Source organism: Lepidochelys olivacea, assembly GCF_965140295.1.
Source record: "Lepidochelys olivacea isolate rLepOli2 genome assembly, chromosome: 1".
Lineage (NCBI taxonomy): Eukaryota > Metazoa > Chordata > Testudines > Cheloniidae > Lepidochelys > Lepidochelys olivacea.
Window position 1 is genome coordinate 209,916,602 of NC_140411.1, and position 22,438 is coordinate 209,939,039.

Genomic DNA, 22,438 nt, shown 5'->3' on the forward strand with positions numbered 1-22,438 from the left:
GTAGAAAACACCCAAAAATATTTAAATAAATGGTATTCCATTACTGTTTAACAATGCGATTAGTCGCGATTAATTTTTTTAATCGCTTGACAGCCCTAAATAAAATTAACACCCACATGGAGATTCACCAAGAACCCCCAGCAAGAGGAATTCACTTTGTACAGTCCTTAATATTCCTTCAAGCCACCTCCATCTCATAATCCTGGAAGGACAGACTCCATCTCAGGAGCTTGGCATTGGCCCCTCTCATCTGGTGCAGCCATGGCAGGGCGAGTGGTCCAGATACACAGTGAAGTACCGCCCAAATACATCCAGCTGCAGCCTTTTAAGAGCCCACTCCATAGTTTATTCCATTCACTACACTAATCACCTCTGAAGTGAAGAAACTAATTTCTTACTTTGTTTACAAGAGGATCAGCCAGATCGTCTTCTCCACATTTGTCATTCTTTTCTATATGCACTGGAAATTGAACACAGAAGAAACATGCTAGAGTTCTAGATATTTTCACAATTTGTTATTCTGTTATTTACTTTATTCCTTTTTGTTATTCACATGTTGTGGGCACATTCTATCTCACCCACCAGAAAGCTACATATATCCCTTCAAGCTTTGCCTTATCAGTATGGAAAGGGCCCTGCTTCGATAAACGATAAAGCACCCAATCACATTCTTGACCCTACAGAAGACCATAAGAACACAGGACTTTGCATTGATTCATCAAGTCCAGAATCACATCACCAGAAGAGATTACTACCTGTTTCTTTACAGAAAGGAGGAAAATACCTATCCTCTATTTTAGCAATCGCATAATGCTTGATGAAGGGAGAGAAGAGTTAATGCTTTCCCAACTTTGCAGTAGTTAGTTTCCACCCAGAAGCATGAGGTTTGATTAGCCTTATTTCAGCACATACACTGTAAGCAAAATTATTATTCTGTTAGGTAATAAAATTATCCAAACCTTTAAAACAATTTTTTATTGAAATTAATGGTGGTGAAAGGTGCCAGACTGGCAACTCTGTAGATATGACATCCTCTAATTTGTGCACGGACTAGGTAGAGCATGCGTAGAAGTGGAAGCTTCTCCATCCTGCTTTCCCAGTGTGCTCAGCCCTGAACATGAGGGCCCCACCTCTAGGAGTAAGAGGGTATTCAGTTTCCTTGGGCCATTTGTTGTTCATCTTCTGTGATGAGATTGCTAACTAAAGGGCCAATTAGTGACAATTGTGGTGGTGATTTCATGATTTGACACTTGTTCACTAAAGACTTGACTCAGGCTACCATATTAATTTCATATAGGCCACCAAGTAACAATCAGATGGAAAAACCTTTTTGGACACTACAAGAAGCAACTAGAAATTAGAGCTTTCATAACTACGTTGTCATTAGATCACAGAAAGAGAGGCTACTTCTCTGTACAGTAACTGGAGTTCTTTGAAATGTGTCGTCTATGTACATAGTCCACTCCTGGTAGTGCACATGCACATGTGCATGGTTTTTTGGTCAATAGTTTCTGTTGGGGCTGTGCATGTGCCTTGAGAGTCCTTGTGCTCTGCACTGAGAGCATAAAGAATGGAGTGGCCCAGCTGCCACTCAGTTCCTTCTCTATCGCAGAATCCAAATGTCATAGGACTAGTGCTCAGTAAAATTTTTCAGACAAAACATTTTTTCCTCAAAAAAATCCCTGAAGATACTGTGTATGACCAAGTCCTTGACCTCCTATCCATGGTTGGACGAAAAATGTTTGCTCAGCCTGTCTGCCAAGATAGTCTACAGAACTGGGAAGTGAACCACAGTAAGGGATATCTGAGAATGGATACAACAGTTCCAAAGTCAAACTTCCTCCTGACACAACAAAGATGATCTTGCACCTCCCCGTCTGTTTATATAGAAGATGGCAGTCACGTTGTCTGTCATGATTTGAATTTGATTGTCTTTGAATACATGGAAGGAATTCAGGTTCTGTGAACTGCTCTAAGCTGCAACACATATATATGCAGTTGATATTTGTCTGGAGTCCAAAGGCCTTGTACACTGCAATGATCCATGTGTGCCCCCCAGAGGGAAGGGTCTGTCACTATAGTTCTGGATGGAAGGTGTGGTGCAAACTCTAGCCTCTTTCACACACATCTGGAATCTTCCCACCACCCTAGGGACATTAGTACATTTCATGGTACTAAAGAAGGCATAGCTGAGCAATGCCTGCTCTGAATATAAACTGATTTTAGCCAAACCTGCATGCAAGGAAGGTGCCATAAATCCACGAAGATTTCACCACTTTGGTGTTTGGATTTGACTGAATCTGCGATATGATAGTGGACATGTTCTTGAATACATCCTGAGGCAGATATGCTCTGGCTGTAATAGAATCTATAACAACTCCTGTAAATTCTATTCTTTGTATTGGTGTCAGTCTGGACTTTTCTTTGCTGATTTTTAGTTCAAACTGGATTGAGTATCTGACTGATACTATTTCTAGTACCCAGCGGTCTGGTGTAATTGAAGCCCATATATTTTGGAAGAAGTTCAGCTGATTTCTGAAAGTAAGGATGCAAAAGTCTAGATCCTGAAAAGTGGCACTGCAATTCTTGCAAACCTGTCAAAATGTTTGTTTATGAGCTGATGTAATCTGAGAGTATGGGTTACTAATGTAGAAAGTCTCTTTTTCTGAAAATGCTGCCACTTTCTGGGAGGCCCTACTCCTCTTTTGTAATAGAATGCACTTGGCACAGATCTCAGTCTTTAATAAGTAGGTGATTGTCATGGAGTCACCAGGGCAATGCTCTGGAACTACTCCCTAAGAAGCCAGTCAGGAGTCTGGGGAACACATGGACCACCTCCATCTCATAATCCTGGAAGGACATACTCCACCTCAGGAGCTTGGCATTGGCCCCTCTCATCTGGTGCAGCCATGGCAGGGTGAGTGGTTCAGATACACAGTGAAGTACCACTCAAATACATCCAGCTGCAGCCTTTTAAGAGCCCACTCCATGGTCAGGCATTCCTTCTCTATGGCTGCATAACCCTGCTCCCGGGGCAGCAGCTTCCTGCTCAGGTACATGATGGGGTTTCTTTCCCCCTTTGCACTGGCCTGCCTCTGCACCGTGCCCTATCCTATGTCTGGGGCATTGGTAAACACCACTTGTGAAAGTCTGGATTTCCCAGCACCGGGCCCTTGACCAGATCCTCCTTCAGCATGCAGGGAGACCTCTGGCACTGCCCAGTCCAGACCAGCTTGTCTGGTTTAGCCTTCTTGCATAGCTCAGTGACAGGAGTTGACACAGAGCTAAAGCGGGGCACAAACCTGTGGTAGTGCCCCACCATCCGAATAAAGGCCTGGGCCTGTTTCTTAGTCTGGGGAGCAGGCCAGTCTCTGATCGCCCCCACCTTGGCTGGCTCTGGCTTTAGGCAGCCGCTCCTCACCTTGTGGCCCAGGTATGACACCTCTGCCTTCCCCATCTTGCATGTCCCAGCTTTTACAGTCAGGCCTACATCCTGGAGGAGACTCAGCCCCCTCTTCACCTAGGACACATGGTCCTCCCAGGTCTGGATAATGGCACAAATATCATCAATGTACGCTAAGGTAAAATTCTCCATCCCCCTCAGTAAATGATCCACCAGGCGCTGGTAGGTGACCGGCACCTCCTTGAACCCGAAAGGTAGGACCAGAGACTTGTACAGCCCCAAAGGGGTGACAAAAGCAGGTTTCAACCTGGCATCTGGATCCAAAGGCATCTGCCAGTAGCCTTTGGTGACATCCCTGGTTATGGGGTATCCAGTCCCCACAAACTTGTCTAGGATCTCAACAGGCCTAGGTATGGGCAGGCACAAGACATGGGTGATGGCACTGAGATTCTGATAGGCCACACAGAATTAGATTGACCCATCTTTTCTGGGGACCAGCACCACGGGAGGGGCCCTCGGAGCTGGTATATGGCTGGATCACCCCTAAAGTCAGTATGTCTCTGACCTCTCCCTCCAGGGCCTGGGCTGTGTTCCCAGTTACTCTGAATGGGGAACACCTGATGGGAGGCCCAGCTCCCATCTCCGCCCAGTGGACAGCTCGGTTAGTGAGCCCAGGCTGGTTGGAAAACAGCTGTTGGTACGAATACAGCATCTCTCTGATCTCTGCCTGCTGGGCAGGGGTTAGCTGGTCAGAGAGGGGAATTGATTCCAGCCAGGGGCCAGTTCCTGTCTCAGGGAAGAGACCCACCAGGGATCTTCCCCCTTCTCCCACTGGCCACACACAGCCAGTACTAGCCTCTCCCTGTCACAGTATGAATCCATCATGTTGACCTGGTCCCCTCAGTGGCTGTGAGCCCGGTTGGGCGGTTCCACCACATTGTTCTCCTCATTCAGCTGCTTGATGACTTTGAAGGGCCCACCCCAGGCAGCTTATTCTTCCTCACTGGGGTGAGAACCCTCACCTGGTCGCCGGTGCCATAGGCTGAACAGTCGTACCAGATCTTCTGATTCCCTTGGGCCCTGGCTAGGTTCTCTCTGGCCAGACCCATGAGCTCAGCGAGCTTTTCCCAAAAAGTCAGTACATACTCCACCACTGATTCTCCAGTGGGGGAGGCCTTATCCTCCCATTCGTCCCTCACCAAGTCTAGGGCCACCTTCTGAAAAGGGTCCTCTATGACGGGCAGGTGTCGCAAGGCTGCTTTACCCTTGTCCCTGGCCTTTTGCATCCCTGGCTGGCAGCTGTCCCGCCCTGATGTGCTCTGTCCATGAGGTGCAGTTTATCCCACTGCTACCACCAGTTGTCACGGAGCCACCGAGGCGATGCTCTGGAACTACTCCCTACAAAACCAGTCAGGACTCTGGGGGAGCATGCCTCCTCTCTCTGAGCATACTGTCTCCAGGGCAAGAAGCTTACACAGCTTCGACCTTCCTGGGTCTGACCTCGGAGCATTCAGCATCCCCTTCCACACCGTGCACTTCCTGCAGTGAGTCTGCCTGGGCGGGGCTCCTGGGGAAGCCAGAGGGCCCTGCACCCCAACTCCGCAGTCAGACATGACTCTCAGCCAGCCGGTAAAACAGAAGGCTTATTAGTCAACAGGAACATGGCGTGGGACAGAACTTGTTAGCACAGAAATCAGTGACTTTCAGCCAAGTCCATCTTGCGGGGAGGAGAGCCCAGGGCCAGGGCTCTGGTCCTCCCCCTGTGCCCCAAGCCAGTCGAGACTGACTCATTTCCAGCTGCCTGGCCCCTGCCCTGCCTGTTGCTCCTCCTCCAGCCTTTGTCTCGCTTCCAGGGCCAAGAATCACCTGATCATATCCCCCTCCTGGGTCTCAGGTTACAAAGGGGTGGCCATAGCATCCATGCAGGCAGCTGGAGCAACCCCCGCAAAAGTCATAAACCCTTATACCCAAAGGAGTTCTTGTGGCACCTTAGAGACTAACAAATTTATTTGAGCATAAGCTTTCGTGAGCTACAGCTCACTTCATCGGATGCATTCATGCAAAAAGACTCACATACAACATAACAAGAGAAAAAGACTAGAAAGACTCACATACAACATAACAAGAGAAAATCCCCGCTATGTCACAGCGATTAACCCTCTTTTCTTTTAAGGGCAGATGTGTGTATACCCCAAGAAATCGCAGCATAACACAAGAATCCTTCAAAGAATGAAGGGCATCACCAGTTTTTAAGCTAAAAAGATCTGGGAGTTGAAAAGGGATATCCATGACTGAACTAAAAATAGAAAATGGAATTTGGAAGCTAGGATGCCCTTCTCATGAACACCAATATGGCCACAGGTCTAGAAGCAGTGTCGATCACATCAAGTGCCACTCAGACAGACATTCTCACAACTAGTTGTCCTTCTGAAAATAAAGCTGAAAACTCCTCCCTGTTATCTGGAGGTAGCTTGTCAACAAAAGAAGAAAACTTGTAATAGTTCATAAAATCATAATGGATCAACAGAGATTGGTAGTTTGAGATCCTAAACTGAAGTTTTGCTGAAGAATAGTATTTCTGACTAAATAAATCAAGATTATTTGGTTTGTGTTCTCTTTGAGTTATTCTGTGTTGTTGTTTCAATTTCTCATTAGCTGAAACATATACTAAAAAGCCAGTTATCTGCTCCTGCAGATGGGGCATTGTTATTACTTGTTCACCTTCTTTGATGTGGGGACAGCTATTCTGGATGTGTGCCATAAATTCCTGGCAGGATCCATGAGAGCTTCATTAATCGGGAGTGCTATCTACCCCTGGCATGGTCGAATGAAGTATATTGACAAATTTATGTAAGAATTCCTCAACATCCTCCAGGGAAACCTGTAATGGCTCAACCACTCTTCTGATCAAAGCTTGATATTTTAAAAAATCATCTGGGTGAAATGAGGCAGAGGGAATCACAGCCTGATCTGGGAATGAGGATGATATAGCTGTTGTTCCAACCGTGTCTCCAGCTTGAGGAAGGTCCTCTTTTGAAACTTCTCCAGAATGAATAGGCTCTTGTGAAACCAATTGAGAAAGTGCAGGTTGAGATCACAGAATCATAGAATATCAGGCTTGGAATGGACCTCAGGAGGTCATGTAGTCCAACCCCCTGCTCAAAGCAGGACCAACCCCAACTAAATCATCCCAGCCAGGGCTTTGTCAAGCCGGGCCTTAAAAACCTCGAAGGATGGAGAGTCCACCACCTCCCTAGGTAACCCATTCCAGTGCTTCACCACCCTCTTAGTGAAAAAGTTTTTCCTAATATCCAACCTAAACCTCCCCCACTGCAACTTGAGACCATTAATCCTTGTTCTGTCATCTGCTACCACTGAGAACAGTCTAGATCCATCCGCTTTGGAACCACCTTTCAGGTAGTTGAAAGCAGCTATCAAATTTCCCCTCATTCTTCTCTTCTGCAGGCTAAATAATTCCAGTTCCCTCAGCCTCTCCTCATAAGTCATGTGCTCCAGCCCCCTAATCATTTGTGTTGCCCTCCACTGGACTCTCCAATTTTTCCACATCCTTCTTGTAGTGTGGGACCCAAAACTGGACACAGTACTCCAGATGAGGCCTCACCAATGCCGAATAGAGGGGAATGATCACATCCCTCGATCTGCTGGCAATGCTCCTACTTATACAGCCCAAAATGCCGTTAGCCTTCTTGGCAACAAGGGCACACTGTTGACTCATATCCAGCTTCTCGCCCACTGTAACCCCTAGGTCCTTTTCTGCAGAACTGCCTCCTAGCCACTCGGTCCCTAGCAGTGCCTGGGATTCTTCCATCCTAAGTGCAGGACTCTGCACATGTCCTTGTTGAACCTCATCAGATTTCTTTTGGCCCAATCCCCTAATTTGTCTAGGTCCCTCTGTATCCTATCCCTATCCTCCAGCGCAACTACCACTCCTCCCAGTTAGGTGTCATCTGCAAACTTGCTGAGGGTGCAATCCATGCCACCCTCCAGATCATTAATAAAAGAAAAGGAGTACTTGTGGCACCTTAGAGACTAACCAATTTATTTGAGCATAAGCTTTCGTGAGCTACAGCTCACTTCATCGGATGCATACTGTGGAAAGTACAGAAGACGTTCCGTCTTCTGTACTTTCCACAGTATGCATCCGATGAAGTGAGCTGTAGCGGAACGTCTTCTGTACTTTCCACAGTATGCATCCGATGAAGTGAGCTGTAGCTCACGAAAGCTTATGCTCAAATAAATTGGTTAGTCTCTAAGGTGCCACAAGTACTCCTTTTCTTTTTGCAAATACAGACTAACACGGCTGTTACTCTGAAACAGATCATTAATGAAGATATTGAACAAAACCAGCCCCAGGACCAACTCTTGGGGCACTCCGCTTGACACTGGCTGCCAACTAGACATGGAGCCATTGATCACTACCCGTTGAGCCCGACAATCTAGCCAGCTTTCTATCCACCTTATAGTCCATTCATGCAGCCCATACTTCTTTAACTTGCTGGCAAGAATACTGTGGGAGACCATATCAAAAGCTTTGCTAAAGTCAAGGAATAACACATCCACTGATTTCTCCTCATCCACAGAGCCAGTTATCTCATCATAGAAGGCATGAGTTGCCCTTGGTAAATCCATGTGGCAGCTTCAGTTTGAGAATAACCCGAGAAATGAGTGGGATTGGGGGGAAGGAATACATCAGTTCCAATCCCCAATTTGGATGGAAGGTGTTGTTTAAGGAACCTGGAGTGCGACCCACTCAAGAGCAAAATTGATGGCAATTCTTGTTGTTTGTTGTGAACAGGCTGATAGTTTGAATGCCTCATTCTCTGAAGATGGTTCACAGGACACCGCTCTTCAGAGACCACTAGTGATTCTGAGAGAAATTCCTGCTGCGGTGTAGGCCTGGCTTGACACAAGTAACTTGTTTCATTTCTTAGTGGACAAGTAACTTGCCTCATTTCTTGGGAAGGTGAATGGAAAGTTAAGTTGTAAATAGGGGCTTGAAAAATAGTATGCTCGAGTCAGGATGCCTGTGCTATCTAAGATAAGCAGCAACAGCCTGATGCTAGGGACTATGGACAAGATAAGCCTGAAAGGTAAAGATCAGGTTCGACATGACCAGTACACGGACAGAGCATGCTGTACAGAGATTGGTTCCTGCAAAGTAACCAAGCCAATCCAAAAGTGTGTGATTTAATGTACAGCAAATGCAATTCAATGCAATGTGTAAATATACATAAAGGAAGAGGCCTGGGTAACTTCAGATGTGTTATATGCGCTATATCCTACGCTTGAGTCTGATCAACTCAGATAGCTTTGCTGTATGCCAAATAAAGGAACCCGAATGATGAAATCAAGAATCAAACTGAGTGTTTTGGATCCCAGAGAACTGGATGAAATGGTCTTCCAGAACTGGATAAGGTGTTCTGGATAAGCTAAGTGAAAAGGTCTCAGAGGGAATCCCAACATGAGATGATTGACCAAGTGATTCTGGACCCCCAGTAAGTGAGCAGCTGGTGGAATTCTGTTCTTCTTGATACAAAACTACCAAGACTGCCTCCTGTCAAAGCTGGTTGGAGCAGGATCCTCCCTGTTTGTTCACATTGCAGGGGTGTTGGTGAGTATATGCAATGCCATAGCCTTGATCTGCACCTGAAAAGCCTGCACACATTGTAAATGGCTCAAAGCTCCAGGACATTGTTATGAAGGGAAGCCTCTTGTTCTCACAAACCTTGAATTTTCAGTGTCCTCAGATGCACTCCCCAACCTCCTGTGGAAGCATCAGTAACTGATCAGTGGAGGACGGGCAAAGGGAACCCCTTCGCAGACATAGATCTGATCCATCCACCACTCCAGGCCATTCAATTTGGGATATACCAACTTCAACCAGCCCTGAAGAGAATGAAGGTGAAATATCACATACTGGACTACATAAGTGCATGCGGCCATATGACCTAGCAACTTCAGGCATACACAGATTGTAGCTGAAGGGTGAGAGTGAAGAGACAGACACAGGTGACGAACTGCTTGAAATCATTCATTCAGCAAAAATGCCCTCAAACTTGTAGAGCCTAGCAGGACCCTATGAATTTGATTTTTCGTGATGGTACTAAAGTTGACATCCATTTGTTTAAAATCAGACCCAGACTACGGAAGAGAACTGGATACGACAAAGGACTTGCCCCTGGATTTGCCCCTTAGTAACCAATTGTCCAGGAAAGGAAAGACATATTCCTCTATGCCTGAGTTATGCTGCTACTACAGTCATGCACTTGGTAAAAATACATGGAGCTGATGACAGGTCAAAGGGGAGCACTGTGTATTGGTAATGCTGACCTGAGACTACAAATCTCAGATACTTCCTGTGGCTTGGGAAAATTGTCACAAGGAAGTAGGTGTCCTGAAGACTGATAGCAGCAAACCAGTTGTCCTGATTCAAAGTGGGGAGAATGTTAGCTAGAGTAACTATGTGGAATCTCATGTATTTGATGTTCTTGTTGAGACCTCAAAGGTCAAGAATAGGTCTCATCCCTCTCTTGGACTTGGGGATCAGGAAATACCATGAGTAGAATCCCTTTCCTCAGGGGCGGTGTGTTTCCATTGGGGGAGACTAGCCCTCAGTCCCTCCCCTTCTGCCCGAGGCCCTGCCTCTTTCACTCCCCTCCCCTGCCAGAGCCCAGAGCACGCCACCATGGCTGCCATTCCCCCAGCCCCGGGCTGTCCCAGTGCCCCCAGCCCCAGAGTGCTGGGCAGCAGGGCCAGATTTCTAATTAGGCACAGTGAGCACGTGCCTAGGGTTGCTCTCTGTGACCAGTCCACATGGTGCTGAGGACACAGAAGAAAAACTCTTGGCATCTGAATGCTCTTGAATTATTGGAGAGCCACGAACAGAGAGGAAGAGCAAATCCAAAGATATACTGGAATTGGAAAAGGTTCAGAAAAGGACAACAAAAATGATTAGGGGTATGGAACGGCTTCTGTATGAGGAGAGATTAATAAGACTGGGACTTTTCAGCTTGGAAAAGAGATGGTTAAGGAGAGATATGATTGTGGTCTATAAAATTATGACTGGTGTAGAGAAAGTAGATAAGGAAGAGTTGTTTACTACTTCTCATAACACAAGAACTAGGGGTCACCAAATGAAATTAGTAGGCAGCAGGTTTAAAACAAATGAAAGGAAGTATTTCCTCACACAACGCACAGTCAGCCTGTGGAACTCCTTGCCAGAGGATGTTGTGAAGGCCAAGACCATAAGAGGGTTCAAAAAAGAACTAGATAAATTAATGGAGGATAGGTCCATCCATAGGCGCTAACTCTATGGGTGCTGCAGTGCTGGAGCACCCATGGGGAAAAATTAGCAGGTGCTCCGCGCCCACCACGCACAAGCTCCCTCCGCCCCCCCTCCTCGCTTCCTCCTTCCCCGAGTGTGCCATGTCCCCGCTCCTCCCCCTCCCAGCGCTTCCCACCCCCTGCCTAACAGCTGTTTGGCAGCACTTAGGACTCTCCGGGAGGGAGGGGGAGGAGTGGGGATGCAACATGCTTGGGGGCAGGGGCGGGAACTTGGGGAAAGGGGTGGAATTGGGGCGGGCTGAGAGTGGTACAGGGGCGTGCAGGGGGGGTGTCAAGTACCTACTGGGCAGAGGGGAAGTCAGAGCCTATGGGTCCATCAATGGCTATTAGCCAGGATGGGCAGGAATGGTGTCCCTACTCTCTGTTTGCCAGAAGCTGGGAATGAGCAACAGGGGATGGATCACTTGATCATTACCTGTTCTGTTCATTCCTTCTGGGGCACTTGGCACTGGCCACTGTCAGAAGACAGGATATTGGGCTAGATAAACATTTGGTCTGACCCAGTAGGGCCATTCTTATGTTCCAGTGCTGCCTAGTACAACATTTGCATAAAAACAGTCAGTGCTGATGACAATGTCATTGGTAGCAAACTCAACAGGTGTCCCACATATGGTAGCAGAGTTGATGGTACAGTGTCCAACTGATCTCATCTTGATACCAAAAAGTGGTTAGATGGCCCAGGTTTTTCCTGCATACCTGAGAAATCACGGTGCTGATCTTTGCCCCTCTTAGAAGAAGAGGAGTAATTTCTCTAAGCCCTGGAATGGCTCCTGTCCATCTTATGAAACCTTTTCCTTGGAGGACTAGAAGAGGAAGGAGAACAATTTCTCTTCCTCCTAGGAGAGATATCAGACTTTGGACCTGGAACAATATCTTGTGTTGGCTCCAAAGGTCTCTGTGGGACTGGATGATCTGTGGAGATCCACAATGATGAGTAGTGTCCATGTGGGACTTTAATGCATGGCAAGTGAGTTTGCCACACCCTGACTTGCCAAACACTAATGTCCAAGGTAGAAAAGCCCTTAGGTAAAGTAAATAATCTCTTACTTTCATTGATAACTTTTTATACCTTCTTCCAGGTTCCTGATGTACAAATTATCAATTTCATTCCCTTAAACTCATAAAGTGGTAGATATAAGCAGGTCTAAGGGAGTCTGATGTCTGTTCTACACTAAAAATTAAGTAGACCTAAGCCGCCTTGCGTTGACCTAGTTGTGCATGTTTCTACACTTAAATTTGTCCCCAGCTGATCTAAGCACCCCGCTACAGTGACACAGTAATACCACCTCCCCAAGTAGCATTGGGCCATGGTTGATGCAGTGCAAGTGTAGATGCTGTGTTACCTATGTTGACCCTAACAGTCCTCCAGCAGCTGTCCCACAATGCCCGACACTGACTGCTCTGCTCACAATTGTGAACTCCACATGCAGACCGGAAGAACCCCCCAAATTTAAAACCCCAAGAATTTTTTAAATATTTTTTCCTGATTGTCCAGCTTGGTGAACACACCTAGCAACTCTCCACTGTTGTGTGCAACTGCCCCATCAACCATGCTGGCTACATACTGAAGATGTGCTCCAGCCTGGAATAGACAGGAGATTTTGGATCTCCTGGGTGTGTGGACAGAACAGACTGTGCAGGCACAGCTACAAACCAGCCATAGACATGTGGACATCTATGAGCAGTTTGCACAGGGGATGCAGGAGAAAGGGTAAGATGGGGATCAGCAGCAGCGCAGTGTGAAATCCAGGGAGGCCAACAGTGGATCCGGTGTCAAGCCACAGGCTTGCTGCTTTTACAAAGAGCTACATGCCATACTTGGCAGAGACACCACCACCACCCTACACACCACTGTGGATACCTCTGAGGACAAGAAGGAATAGGAGTATGGAAAACATGTAACCAGGGAGTCTAGACAGGACCTGTTTGAGACTCTACTGCAGTCCAGTCAGGCCTGGCAGTTGATCGGGGTGAGCCCAATGCAGGGGGAGGAACCTTGGGTAAGTGTGTAAATGTATTTCCCATTACAATGATGTACTGGTGGGGCCTCCCAACTTCACATGACACAGCTATTGACTTCTAATTAATTTACTCATACTAGAGCAGGTAGCAGTACAACAAGAGGTAGAGTTATCTGCTTTCCATTCCCCTGTAGAGCTAGATGGGGGGTGGAGAGGGGCACGTGGATAAGTTTGTTTATGTACTCAGGGATGTCCCTTGAATCCTCCTGAGAGATCTCAATAAAACGTTCATGGGGGTTCCCTGCAGGACTCTTCAGGAAGGTTTCTAGGAATGGCAGCCTTATTTCTTCCCCTGCAGTAGGATGTTTTCCCATGCCAGGTGTTGATAACTTCATCAGGCACTATTGCAGTAAACAGATTAGCAGCATTCAGGCCCATGCAGTTTCAGGACGCTAGTAGCAGCTGTGCTCTCTGTGCCTCTCTCACCCTCAGGAAGAGATATCAGCTAAAATCAGCACTGTCTCTAGAACATGGTGCTAGTATGCAGTGCCATTGCCCTATACTCATAGTTTCATGCAAGTGGGAAATTTCCTTCTCATTTCCCTTGCTCCTGACAGGCCATACTCACCATGGCTGGAGGTGTGAGTAGTGCTGTGTACACTCCAAAGGAGAAGTGTCAATAAGCATGTCTTGTTTAAAACTTTAGCAGAGCAAGGGAATGGAATTCTGAATCTTTCATTTTCCATTGCAAATCTACTAACAATGGTCCCTTTGTGTTTTTTAATCTGTAACTGATGCCGTTGGGGCCTTGAGAGGTTCCCCCTCCACACTTGCAGAATGCTTGAGCCAGATAAGGAGGAGAAAGAACAGGATTCAGGATGACATGTTCAGCAAGATCCTGCAAGCTAGTGCTGCATTAGACCATGAGCAGAAGGTTTGGGGGGTGAATACTGCAGATTTATGGAGAACGAAAGAGCAGACAGGAGTCACAGGAGGAAAAGGAAAGGGAGATGCACCAGGACATAATGGGGCTTCTCTGGAAGCAAACACAGATGCTGCAGACTCAACAATCCCAGGCTCATCTCCCTTTGCAGTCCATGGAGACTCCATTTTGCACCTCCCTGCAACCCCCTCAACATTCCATATAGCATCAGGAGCCACATCCTTATCCCTACTGTTCTATACCATGGGACAGTAAGGACAACCAAAGCTTCACATACACTGACCTGGGAGAGCCACAGTTGCTGTAAGTATAGCTAAAATGGACATGAATGTTCTTTCCCCTTCTTAAGCTCTGTTTCATAAATCGATTAAGTTTTTAATGTATTTGCTTTTAACATTCACAGAATTTTCTGCAACGTTTTTGTTACTCAATACAATTCTATTGGTTGGAAAATAATTCATCTTTATTAGTTCCCTACATATTCTGCAGAGTGCCTAGTGATATTGAAAGCACCGACTAACTTGCTATTGTACATCATGACATAACTCATAGGATCAGTGACAAAAACACAGTAGAATAATCATAAATGTACACCAGGCACCACAAAATTAATAGGTGCATTGGCAGTGTTATATTTATAGATGTACACCAAGAACTACAATTCTTAATTCAAAACAGCAGGGCCAGGTAGAGCACACCTCAATGCATTACTGTGGCTTGCTATTAAAGCTTCCCTGAGCTGTATAGCTCCATACTGAGCTCTTCTTATAGCCCTTGTGTCTGGCTGTTCAAACTCAGCAGACAGCAACTCCACCTCTGCGCTCCACCCCGGCAGCAATTCCCCCCCCCTTTGCTTCACAGATATTATGCAGGACACAGCAGGCAGCTTTAACCATTGGGATATTTTTTTCACTGAGATCCAATCTTGTGAGTAAACAATGCCAGCATCCCTTAAAGCTACCAAAAGCACATTCAACTGTCGTTCTTCGCCTGCTGAGCTGGTAGTTAAATCGTTTCTTGGTGCTGTCAAGGTGACCAGCGTACAGCCTCATGAGCCAGGGGACCAAGGGGTAGGCTGGGTCGCCCAGGATCACTACTGGCATTTCAACATTCGCAATGGCAAGAGGAGGTTACTTATCTCTAACTGGAGGTTGTTTGAGATGTGTGGTCCCTATTTGTATTACACTGAGGGTTTATGCATGTGCACCATGCATCTGGAGCTGGAGATTTTTCAAGTAGTAGTGTCTGTTGGTCCGCACATGCACTCTTGGCTCACCTCATAGTTTCATCAGAGCTGCTAAAGGGTGGGTGGACTGACCACATCTCCAGTTCTATTCCACTGCAAATCCAAGAGATCTGCAGTCAAGAGCAAGGAAGGCGGGAAGTGGAATACAGATACAGAACACACATCTCGAAGAATCTTGAGTTACAAGTAAGTAATCTCCTCTTCTTCTTCAAGTGATGGTCCCTATTGAATTCCACTGAGAGCAATTAACAAGCAGTACCTAAGTTGGAGGAGGGTGCAAAGATGAGGGTGGAATGGTTGAGTGGAGGACAGCTGCACCAATTAAGGCATCCTTCGCAGAGTCCTGCACCAAGGCATAATGCATGGCAAAGATACATATTGAACTCCACATGGCCGCTCTACATATGTCCCAAAGTAGCATATCATAGAGAGTGGCTGTGGTTGAAGCCTGGGCTCTCGTGAAATGGGCCCTCACTCCAGGGGATGGAGGCACTCCCGAGAACTGATAGCATAGTGTAATACACCCCACTGGAGATTCTGTGTGGAGACTGCCTGCACCTTAACCTTCTTGGCTATTGTGATAAACAATCTAGGAGATTTCCTGATCAGTCTTGTCTGCTGCAAGTTGAAGGCCAAAGCCCGACAGCTGTCGAGGGAGTGAAGTTGTCATTCCTATTCCAAGGTGTGAAGCGTCAGAAAGAAAGCAGGTTAGAGGACAGTTTGATATGAAACTGTTATAAAACCTTTGGCAGAAACTTGGGATGTAGACGCAGGGAGACTTTATCCTTATGGAAAGTGGTGAAAGGCGGATCTGCCATCATGGCCCCAAGTTAACCTACCTTTTTGCCAAACTGGTAGCCCCAAGGAAGGTGACTTTCATGGAAAGGGACATATAGCAGGAAGCTAGCAGCTCAAAGGGCTGTTTCATTAGTACCAGCAGAAATTAGGTTAAGATCCCACTGGGGCACAATAGGTTGTACAGGTGGGAAGGTTCTGATGAGGCCCTTCCAAAACATAGCAGTCAACAGGTGTATAAATGTGGAGTGTCCTTCCATTGGAGGTGGGGTGGAGGGTGGAAGGTGCTAACTGCTGCTAGATGGTCCTTGGGAGAGTTGAGGGAGAGACCCAATGCCTTCAAGAACAGGAGATCATTCAAAAGAAGGGGAATCTCCACCTGTTCTGGGGAAAGCCCTTTCTTTTGGGCTCAGGAGGCAAAGCAGTTCCACTTGGTCCGGTCAGACTCCTTCCTGCTGCTTGAGAGGATGTCTTGCATTTCTGATAAACATGCCTGTTCTAGAGAAGATGCCCATCCAAATACCGTGCTCTGAGATGAAGTATCTGTGGATCAGAATGTCTAATCTTGCTGCTTTGTTGAGTCAGTAGCTCAGGGAAAGAGGAGATGGGAAGTGGAGGGTGAGCTGACATGTGGAGAAAGTTGGGAAACCAGAACTGTCTGGGTCCGAGTGGGGCAATCAGGATGACTGTTGCTCTCTCCCACCTGATCTTGTGGAGAACTCATGGCAGGAGTGGTAGAGGGGGGAAGGCGTTGCTGATCTTGTCTGACCAGTGGAGAATGAAGGCATCGCCTTGTGAGTGGGGACCAATACCTCTCCTGGAGCAGTACGTGCTGCACTTGTTGGCTGGGGAGGTGAAGAGGTCTCTGGTTGGAGTCCCCCATTGGTTGAAGATGTTGCTTACCTTGGTGTCATGGAATTCACACTCATGATTGGTCACGAATTGTCAGCTGAGTGACTCTGCAGTTATGTTCTGAGTCCCTAGAAGATAGGTTGCAGATAACAGGATCTTGTGGGCAATGCACCAATTCCATAGATTGACCGCCTCCACACACAAAACAGTTGACTTCATGCCCCCTTGTTTGTTGATGTAGTAAACGGTGGTGGCATTGTCCGACATAAGAACATGATGGGAGTGAATGGATGGGAGAAATGCTTGGCATGCCTTCTTTACAGCCCTGAGTTCCAGAATGTTGATGTGCATCCTGGATTCCCAAGGTGTTCATGTTATCTCCCATGTGTGCTCCCCATCCTATGAGGGACACGTCGGTGATGACTGTTTTGTCTGTGGAGGATGGGAGAAAGGGGACCCCCGAACACACTTGTTGTGGGTCTATCCACCACTGGAGGAAAAAGAGTACTTCAGGAGAAACCAACAGAATCAGGTATATGGCATGGAATACTGTTTAGTAAACTCTCTGGAGCCACATCTGGAGGTAGTGAAGGCGGAAGCAAGTGAAGGCAGTGACGTATGTGCACAAGGCCACGTGGCCAAGGAGGAATAGGCAAGTCCTGGCCTGAACAGGACTGTTGACTGCTCAGTGTAGTGGTTATGTGGTCATCCCTCCCTATCAGGCTCGTAGGGAGGCCACTCTACCTTACTATGCCAAACAACAAACAGTCAATTAGTGGGCTAGGGCTCTGGCCCTCTGGTCAGGGTACAGCAGGCAATAACCTGACTGGGCAGTTAATCTGTAGCTCTGGCCCTCTGAGCAGGACAGAGTAACAGGGAGTCTTTAGCCAAAGCCTCCTCAATGGGGCAGACAGCAATGGACACAATCTGGGGGCTCTGACCCTCGGCAGGGCAGAGCAAGGAGCAGTCTTTAGCTTCAGCTTTCAGGCAGGAGCAGACAGCAGTTACAGTCTTGGGGCCCATAGCTTTCTGGCTGGGGCAAGCCAAAAACAAGGCACAGGCCTGCTGGCCTAGGGTAAGTAATCCACCTTCTCAGGGGTTGGGTTGGTGACGGGGGGCAGGTAGAGCCAGGCTCACCGTGGACTACTCCACCGTGTCCCTGCCCCCGGCCCTAGCAGTGTTGGGTGATCCCACCAAGGGGTCAGTGGGAAAGTCACCAAAACATGATGACTTGTTTCCTCACAACACAACTGGACTAATGTCTGGTTCCCCTGGACTACTTTGTACCGCCCTTCCTTGGCATGACTCCGTAGTTCATGCGTCCTCAATCTCTTCAGGGTAAACAGCAGACAGCAGTCCCAGCAACACCTCTCTACAGCCAGTCTCCTCTGGGGACATGGCGCTGCATCGCTCGGTCACTGGGCAGGAGTTCAGCAGCAAGGCAGGGACATCTGCCTGCTTCACTGGCTCTGGCCCAACTGAGCTGGAGGGCTTGCCTTTTATACTTCCTGTCCTGCCCCTCTGCTTCTGGTGAGAGGGGCAAGGCTGGCTTGGCTCCATCCACTGGGGGGAGGAGGCATGGGGCGATTCCTTTCCATCAGGCTCAGAGGGAGGCCACTGTGCTTCACTACACTCAAGCTACGAGTTTCTACAGAGACTGGAATCTGTCCCTTGGTTTGTATGCTCATGCTGTGACTGAGCTGATGGAGGCCCCTATAAAGTCTAGGAACCGTGTGGGGTCCAAAGTTGATTTTTGACATTTATGCTGACCCTGAGGGAGGAAAGGAGTCTGAGCAACATGGAGGTTGAAATCCAGGCTTTTTCTCTGGTCTGTGCTACTAGGAGCCAGTTGTTGAGATAGGAGAATACAAGGACCCCATAACGCTTGAGGTAGGCTGCCATGACAGAGAAAACTTTGGTGAAGGGAGCAATGGTGAGTCCAAATGGCAGGACCCTGTACTGAAAGTGCTGAGGGCCTATTTTAAACCTCAGTAACCATCTGTGAGCCAGATGGATGTCTATGTGAAAATAAACATCCTGTATATCAAAAGCCGTAAACCACATGCCTTCTTCTAATGACAGGATGATGGCTGTTAAGGTGACCATATGAACCGGGTTTGCAGATGAAGTGATTGAGACAATGGAGATCCAGGATTGGTCTCCACCAACCCTTCATTTTGGTATCAGGAAGTAAGCTGAATCAAATCCTATCCGTTGATAGTCCGGAGGAACCCACTCTATCGCACCTCTTTGTAGTAAGGAGTCCACCTCCAGGGTGAGGATGCTGTTATGAGGGTGGTCCCTGAAAAAGGATCGGGGAGAGGGTTGTGGATGAGGTAGCATAATAAACTCAATCATATAGCCATAGTGGATGACATTTACCACCCATTTGTCTGTTGTTATTGCACTCCAAGCTCGTAAAAAGAGTGCTAGATGACCCCTGAAGTGGGTGGGGTGGTTGTGTGGCAGCAGGCAAGATGGCTGACATCACTCTGGGGTTCCTCAGAAATACCTCTTCTGTGGGGGGTTGCATTTGGGAGGAAGAAGACTGTGAGGGTGGTCCTGGAGGATGTGATCTTTGAGTTATCTGACACTTCCTTGATGGTTCATAAGGCTGATGATGGAAAAACTGGGAGGTTCTGTAATGCTGTGTGGGCTGCAGGCAGTAGAATTTGTTTCGATGCCAGTGTGTAAATACCCAAGGAAGAGTAGCTCTTGAATCCTTGAGGGTATGGAGGGAATAGACCGTTTTCTGGTTGAAAAGACAGTATTCATTAAAAGGGAGGTCTTTGATAATATTTTGTACCTCCCTGGGAAAACCAGAGGAATGGAGCGACAACTGTCTCCTTATGACAATGCCTGTAGCCATTGAACATGATGAGGTTTCTGCTGCATCTACTGCTGATTGGAGCAAGGGCATCACTACCAGCTTCCCCTCCTCAGTTATTGACTAGAAGTGGACCTGGTCCAGTTGTGTCAGTTTCTCAACAAGTCCTCCAATTTGCTGTAATTCAGGAAATTGGGTCTTGCAAATAATGCCTGATAATTTGAAATCCTGAATTGAAGGCTGGCTGAAGAGAAGATTTTGCAGCCTAAAAGGTCCAGTATCTTTCCCTTCCTGTCAGATGGGGTGGAGTATGGATACTGTTGCCTTACCTGTTCCATTGCTGCCTGGGCCACAAGTGAACTGGGAGGTGAGTGCGAGAGTCCTATGTACTCAGAGCCCTTGGCTGGTACATAGTATCTTTTTTCTGCCCCTTTGAGGTAAGCATACATGTAGCCAAGGTATGCCAAACTGTGCGAGCTGGCTCGATGATGGCATCGTTGATTGGGAGAGCAACTGTGCTTGGCCCCGATGAGTGAAGTATATCCAGCAGCTTATGCTGAGTATCTTGGATCTTCTCCAGGGGAATGTGAAGCTCTCTAGGCAGTCTATGCAAGAGATCCTGGAATTGGCGGTAGTCAGCAGGAGATGGGAGGGAGGGATGTTGAAGCCACTGCCACATCAGGAGAGGATGATGGGTATCTCTCCTGTTCCCGTGGTATTGTCGGAGCCAGTCTGAGTGGCTCACCTTCCATTACTGGTTCAGAGTGTCTACTCTAAGGCACCCGAGATGGTGAAATAGGTGAAACCTCCTTGATGGAATGGATGGGTTCCGAGGGAGGGTACTGGAGCTAGGATCCCCAATAGGGCCAGCAGGATGGATCCGATGGGTGCTGAGGAGGGCCCCATGGCACAGGAAATCAGTGGCTCTGCGGCAGCTGGAAGGGAGGATACTGCCATGATGTAGAAGGCCTCTGTTGGTACTTATAGTGGCAGGAAGGGATAGACAGTCCCTGATCCTCATCTGAGTCCTCCGAAGATGAAAACTCGGAGACCTGTTCCATCAGCAGTACTGTCGGAGCGGGTGGAAGTGTGTATACTGCCAGAGTGGGGGTGAAGAGTGCTTCAGATGTGGTGTGTCTGGTGCCGTATATAGTGTCTCCCTGGAAGTAAAGGGCCCTAGAAGGCATGGGGACCATGGCTTTTCCAGGCAAACACTTCCTGGAGTTATAGGGCTTTTCCTGACCTCCCAAGAATCAAGGGCAATTTCTCAGTCCCCGGAACCAGAGCCATGATCTCTCCTGGAACGGATGGCTCTCTGGTTCTGAGGGATGACGATGTTGACTGTGTGTGCAAATCCGCACTCAGTCCTGGTATATCCATTGATTTATGTAGCTTCTTTTTGTATTTGTGCGCTTTAGGGTCTGCTTCATCCCCATGACTGGAACTCATGGAAGGGGTCTCTCCCTTCTTAGCTTAGAGGAAGACTTACTGCCATGCTTATGTGCGTTCTTCTTTACCTCCCGACTAGGCCCTGGTGCGGGGTCCATAGCGGTGGTACTGCTGATGCTGGCCTTGGACTGCACCAATGATGCACGCGCACAAGCGAAATGACCACGGCATCTTCATGCCGACATATCTTGCAATGGCTAAAGTTTGTAGTTTAGATATACCCTGAGTCTAATTGATCTAATTTACAGTACTTTACACATCACCTCTGATTTTGGCTTTCACTCTCTGGTCACTAATACAGCTGCTAAGACTGAACAGGCATTGTACTTCATGGGAGCCTGATTCAGTAAGTTTCAGAGTAGCAGCCGTGTTAGTCTGTATCCGCAAAAAGAAAAGGAGGACTTGTGGCACCTTAGAGACTAACAAATTTATTTGAGCATAAGCTTTCGTGAGCTACAGCTCACTCAGATAAATTTGTTAGTCTCTAAAGTGCCACAAGTACTCCTTTTCTTGATTCAGCAAGGTAATTATGCATGTGCATTGACTTTACTGGGACTACTTGAATTCTAAAGTTAGGCACATGCTTAAATACCTTGCTGATTCAGGGCCAGAGTTCACTATTCCAGCTGCGTAGTGGAAGCAGAATGCTACCAGATGTATACATATTGATATTCTTGAGATGCCTTTCCTGATTGATCTGTACAGATGTTCTGAAAATGTTTACACCAACAACCAGTGCAGACTGGGTTAAATCCTAATCCCACTGACATCAGTGGGATTAGGATTTAGTCTAGTCTGCATTGGTCATTGGCAGGGCTGTCTTTAGGCATAAGTAGCATACACAGCTGTGTAGGGCACCTGAAAATTGGGTCTTAGTGTCCACTCTCCCGGCTCTGCCTATCCCTGTTCTGACCCTTCCTGCAGGCTTCCACAGCTAGCCGCTGCAGCCTGGTGACTCTTACTCCAGAGGGGATCTACTAACTTAAAATTGAAAAAGCCTTCCAGCCTGCCAGACCTATTAGCACAACATTGAAATTGTTAAAGGGCCATTCAAGTGGTAATGAAGCCATTTCACAGGCATTTGCCAACCCCCAGGTATATACTGTCAGTTTCTGAATTTACTGCCAAAAACAGTTGTGCATTACTGTAATATTTACTCAGAACATGTTAGTCTACAGGACCTTAGTTTAAAATTTGCTTTAAAAATATTTCATTGGTGAGTTGGTGAAGATTACAAAAGCACATCTCTAAAAAATCCTTGCATAGATTTTTAGATGCACAATCGTCTTTAGCCTTAAATGCTTGGATCTTCAGACATATAGTTTTTTAAATAAAGCCTTCAAAAGACCACCCTTTCCTAAAATACACATTTCAATTTTAATTACTATAGTAAAAAAAAATTTGCTTCCAAAGTCTTCCTGTCCTTTCTGTTTATCCCTTTCTCCCTTCATCCCCCTGTTGAAGAGAGCCCTTAAAGGGACAACACTCCTTTCCTGCCAGATAGCTGGACACAGAGTTTCCCTTTCTTTACTTCTGACTATCTGATGAACTAGTTTTAAGAGAACGCTCCAGCAAAATCAGTACCTCGTAAGATATA

General features: G+C 47.1%; 1 protein-coding gene across 4 annotated transcripts in view; it reads right to left on the reverse strand.

The window, feature by feature from the left end:
- The window catches only part of SPAG17 (sperm associated antigen 17), a 298,248-nt gene that overhangs the window by 125,845 nt on the left and 149,965 nt on the right, over positions 1-22,438 (reverse strand). For all 4 annotated transcript variants that reach the window (XM_084612789.1, XM_084612788.1, XM_084612791.1 and 1 more), the window contains exon 15: positions 399-460. In XM_084612789.1, the coding sequence (XP_084468915.1) occupies positions 399-460 (62 nt within the window). The remainder of the gene's footprint in view (positions 1-398; positions 461-22,438) is intronic.